The following is a 5,689-nucleotide window of genomic DNA, read 5'->3' on the forward strand; positions in this document are numbered from 1 at the left end:
AGCACATCATCTAGATAAATGACGACCTGGGGTAGACTTTGCAAAATATTCTCCATCATCTGCAGAAAAATTACACAAGATGAAAATACCCCTAATGGTAGTCTTGTATATTGGCACAAACTCTCATGGGTATTAATTATAGCATACTAACTGAAATCCTCATCTAGCCACAATTACAGCTACACATGGTTCATGTTCAGCTCAGTGAAAAATTGCATCAGCGCCACCCCACCTCCAACCCATCCCTGCAAACTTTGCATAAAATCCTCAATGCAAGGGATTAGGTATTTACCCAGCCATGAAAAACAGTTCACCATTTGTTTAAAATTGCTACACAGACAAACTGACCCAGTAGGGTTTGAAGTCGTTACGATCAGTGCTGGCCATTCTGCAAACTGTAGTGACTTGATGATACATTTGCTTTCCAGCATTCTGATTTCTGCCTCTACGTTTGCCTGTAAAGCAAGTAGCACTCAGTGGGACTTGCAGAATCGTGGAACGGCTTCCTGGTCAACATGCAAGATGTCCTTAGCTCATTTGATGGTCCCTAAGCCTTCCTCAAAGACTTCTGGGTATTTATTTGGGACTTCACTTAGGCAGACAATTTTAAACAAAAAAAAATGTTTAACCGATCTTGTTAAATCTCTCTCAACTAATTTCACCCCATCAAGCTTGGGTCCAAATGATTTACTACAATTGCTGGTAACTGAAACAGCTGCTTCTCATAGGAGACCAGAACTGAAGTTGTACCCTTACTCTGTAAACATTTCCTGGTATTGGTTCTCAGTCTAGCCAACGACTTGCACAAAATTAAGGGTTGGATTGTTGAGTGAATTTTATTAAATTCTGCTTCTGTGATCACTGAAATGGAAAAGCCATTATCGACCTTCATTAGGTTCTGATTTGGATTTTACTAAGCGATTTAACTGTTCCAAACCAGATGTGCATGCAATTTCCAGGGTGTGATTGTCCTGGATATTTGCTTATGAGTTCTTTTACTCAATAGGTCTAGTAGGTCCCCTTCGCTGTCTTGAGTACACATAATGGCTTGCTGGCCTGGTTCCTGAAAATAATTTTAACTGTTTGGCTGAAGCATGGCTTTTCAGGTTATTCTGTGGGCTGCCCTCCAGTCCTTCTGTTCAAGACATGTTTTGGCATGGCTGTACAATTGTTTTCACTCACATAGTGTTCCCCAAGCTCGGTCGGTCTGGCGAGAGTGTCCATTTCCATCAGAATATCCTGCAACTCATATGCTCCACTTGCCACATTTCCAATGATAAAGCCAATTGTAGTACCTGCTTGCAGTTAATTTGACCTCAGCTATATTGCGTTTTTGTGTGGTTGTGTCATTAATCCCACATACCAACCAGTTTCTCAGCATCTTATTAAAGATGAAAACAAAGTCATATGACTGTCAGTTGTCTTAACCTCGGCAAAAATCCTGATACGGATTCCCCAGGTTCTTGAATTGCCAAATAACAAAAAAAAAATAGCATCTTAGCGTTAAACAAGGCTTGAAGTTGTAATATGCCTTAATTAAATCTGTCAATTCTTGAAAGGTTTCTGTATCTGGTGCCTTGAGTGAAATTAGGCTTCTAAGCAAAAATGCTCTAGTCCCCAAGCTATCTCGAGAATTACTCATTGTTTTTCATCTGCCCCAAAGTCAATAACATGTTCTTCCCACATTCTTGGCCAGTCTTCAATGGCAGGGTTCAACAAGTCAACCTTCCCAAAAAACTGCATGATGCTAGAAATGCCTACCACAACACAAAGTTGACTGTTGTGAGCGTGTTTCTTCAGAAACATGCTTTATTCTCGTCGAGACTAAAGTAACTACACAGATGACAAGTTTTGGTCATCAAGTCACCCTTTATTTATGCATGGAAAGTCTTTGACAGTGGTCCAGCTTTCCCAGAACAAGCTCTCACACTGTCAGAATATTTGATATTCCTCTTTTTATATGTCAGCTGTCTCTGATTATATATCTCTGATTAGCCAGATAAAAAGCCCCAATCAGGAAACTCATATTCTGTGAGGTCCACCTGGCTAACCTCGCTAAGATCATACAGCCTGCAAGCAGAGTCACAAGGAATAACTAAACATAAGGTGCCAAACTGGTGAAGTTTTCAAACAGGACTACATGTTCCGTAAGCAGTTTTTAATAGACATTGTGAAACGATCTGCAACTAATGGGTCAGATGTAAACTCTATTGTCGTGTCATGTTCTGTGATAAATGGTGTTGAACATTTAAAACAACACACAGGTGAAAGATCAACAGAAATCCAACTGTCAATGATGGGAGATCCAAGCTCATCAGTGCAAGGGATGAAGCTGAAACATTTACAAAACATCTTTAACAAGAGTGCCAGTGAGCAATACAGCTCTGGCTCCTGAGCTCCAGTATTACAGATACTAGCCTTCAGTTCGTTCAATTCACTCTACATGAAATGAAGAAGATTCTAAAGACACAGGATATAGTTGGGTTTCGATACTCTGAACCAGAAATCAGTGCAGGAGTTATAGAGTCATAGAGAATTACAGCATGGAAACAGACCCTTCGGTCCACTTTGTTCATTCCTCCCAGATATCTTAAGTAAATCTAGTCCAATTTGCCAGCATTTGGCCCATATCCTTCTAAACTCTTACTATTCATATACCCATCCAAATGCCTTTTAAATGTTGTGATTGTACCAGCCTCCACCACTTCCTCTGGCAGCTCATTCCATACACACACCACCTTCTGCATGATAAAGTTGCTCCTTAACTCCCTTTTAAATCTTTCCCCCCTCATCTTAAACCTATGCCCTCTCGTCTTGGACTGCCCCACCCTGAGGAAAATATGTTGTCTATTTACCTTATCCATGTCCCTCATGATTTTATAAACCTTTATAAGGTCACCCCTGATCCTCCAATGCTCCAGGGAAAATAGACCCAGCCTACTCAGCCTCTCCCTGTAGCTCAAACCCTCCAACCCTGGCAACATCCTTGTAAATATTTTCTGAACCCTTTCAAGTTTCACAACATTCTTCCCAGAGCAGGGAGACCAGAACTGCACACAGTATTCCAAAAGTGACCTAATCAATGTCCTGTACAGCCACAACATGACCTCTCAACTCCTATACTTGTTGCACTGACTAATAAAGGCAAGCGTACTAAATGCCTTCAACAATATCCTATCTACCTGTGGCTCCACTTTCAAGGTATTATGAACCTGTACATCACGGTCTCTTTGTTCAGCAACACTCCACAGGACTTTATCACCTTTCTAAACACAGAATCTCACATTTAGCTAAATTAAATTCTGTCTGCCATTCCTCGGCCCATTGGCCCATCTGATCAAGATCCCGTTGTACTCTGAGGTAACCTTCTTCACTGTATACTAGACCTCCAATTTTGCTTAGAATTTAGAGTCAGACAGCATGGAAATAGACCCTTCAGTCTAACTTGTCTGTGCCGACCAGATGCCCTAAATTAATCTAGTCCCATTTGCCTGCATTTGGCCCATATCCCTCTAAACCCTTCATATTCATGTCCTCATCCAGATGCCTTTTACATTTTGTAATTGTACCAGCCTCCACCACTTTCTCTGGCAGCTCTTCCATACACGCACCACACTCCACATGAAAAAGTTGCCCCTTAGGGCCCTTTTATATCTTTCCCCTCTCACCTTAAACCTATGCCCTCTAGTTTTGGCCTCCCCTATCTCTGAGGAAAATGACCCTATCTATGCTCCTCATGATTTTATAAACCTCTATAACGTCACCCCTCAGCCTCCAATGTTCCAGGGAAAGTAGCTAGAGCCTATTCAGCCTCTCCCTGTAGCTCAAACCCTCCAACCCTGGCAACATCCTTGTCAATCTTTTCTGAACCATTTCAAGTTTCACAACATTCTTCCTATAGCATGTCATCTGTGAACTTACCAGATATACCTTCTATGTTCACATTCAAATCATTTATATAAATGACAAAAAGCAGTGGACCCCACCAATCCTTGCGGCACACTACTTGTCACAGGCCTCCAGTCTGAAAGCAACCCTCAAACACCATCCTCTTGTCTTCTAACTTCGAGCTGGTTTTGTGTCCATATGGCTAGTTATCTCTGTATTCCATGTGATCTAACCTTGCTAGCCAGACTATCATGAGGAACCTTGTTGAACGCCTTACTGATGTCCATACTGATCACGTCCACTGCTCTGTCCTCATGAATCCCCTTTGTTACTTGTTCAAAAAAACTCAAATTAAGTTAGGTTTCCCACGCACAAAGCCATGTTGACTATACCCAATTAGTTAATGAAAACCAAAAGAACTGCAGATGCTGTAAACCAGGAACACGCACCGGACCCGAAACGTTAACTTTTTTTTTCCTTCACAGATGCTGCCAGGCCTGCTGAGTTTTTTCCAGAAACTTTGTTTTTTTTATCCCTAATTAGTCCTTGCCTTTCTAAATACAGTTAATTCCGTTCCTCAAGATAGAGTTCTCTGCACAGTTCCTTCATCTGCTTCATCAATGAGCTTCTTTCCATCATAAGGTCGGAGGTAAGTATTTTCACTGGCGAAGTCCAAGAGTTCATCAGTGACTCTTCAAATACATGCATCATCTGTGTCCAAATGCAGCAAGAATTCAGCAACATTAAGGCTTTACCTGATACAAGGCAAGATAATGACAAGACAAATCCATCCTTCGCTTCAGATATTACCATTCTGAATTTCACACTACTAATAACCTAGAGGTTATCGCTGATTAGAATATGCACTGGATTGTCCGTGTAAATAGTGTGGCTGCAAGCACTGATCCGAGGCTAGGATTCCTGTACTGTGCAACTCAGCCCCTTACTTTACTAAGTCTGTTCACTACCTGCAAGGCACAAGTCAGAAATGTGCCAGAATATTTTCTGCTTACCTGGATGAGTGCATCGTAAAAAAAAAACACTTAAAAGTTTGACACTGTCCAGGAAATAGAACAAAAAGTCTTTCTTATTTGGTACCCCAACTAAATGCTTCATCTGATTTTTCTTCACAGAAACAGCCAGACCTACTGAGCTTTTTCAGCAACTTCTGTTTTTGTTGTTGTTTATCATTGTACTGTTTGTGTCAGGGGATACTTTGATCTTTTCTACTTCGATTCCCCTAACCATCTCTCTGAACATAAAACTGCACGCTCTGAGATGACAAAGTGTAGAGCTGAATGAACACAGCAGACCATGCAGCATCAGAGGAGCAGGAAAGCTGACGTTTCGGGCGGGGCCTATTGTCTGATTGGATAGTCACCCACGTAGACCCCGCGGCAGAAGTCGGTATTTCGCTTATGATTGGCCAGCGTCCGCCACCGTTGGCTTTGACGGACGTGGAACATCGAAATGTGATTGGTCGCTGGCTGAAACGGGTCTCCAGGCCCGAAACGTCATCCTTCCTGCTCCTCTGGGCCTGCTGTGTTCATCCAGCTCTACACCTTGTTATTTCCAAAAACCACGTTCGATATTGATTGGTGGAAGTCCCACATGGTTCCATGACAGACGGACTGGTTGCCATTCCGATTGGCTCATTGCTCCCTAGATGTCAATTGTCAGTAGCCCACGTGGGATTCTTGACGGACGGTTGGTTTCGCAACTCGGTAGGTTGATGGACGTGTCACTCCTGGAAGTGGATGAACACAGCAGGCCAAGCAGCATCATAGGAGCAGAGAGGCTG

General features: G+C 42.3%; 1 protein-coding gene across 1 annotated transcript in view; it reads left to right on the forward strand.

Moving 5' to 3' along the window:
• Nucleotides 1–5,409: 5,409 nt before the first annotated feature.
• The window catches only part of LOC109911040 (myb-related transcription factor, partner of profilin-like), a 17,300-nt gene continuing 17,020 nt past the window's right edge, over nucleotides 5,410–5,689 (forward strand). Inside the window, exon 1 of the mRNA XM_048620670.1 lies at nucleotides 5,410–5,612. Within this exon, the coding sequence (XP_048476627.1) occupies nucleotides 5,508–5,612 (105 nt within the window). The 5' untranslated portion in view covers nucleotides 5,410–5,507. The remainder of the gene's footprint in view (nucleotides 5,613–5,689) is intronic.

Source organism: Rhincodon typus, chromosome 47 (genome assembly GCF_021869965.1).
Source record: "Rhincodon typus isolate 14 chromosome 47, sRhiTyp1.1, whole genome shotgun sequence".
NCBI lineage: Eukaryota > Metazoa > Chordata > Chondrichthyes > Orectolobiformes > Rhincodontidae > Rhincodon > Rhincodon typus.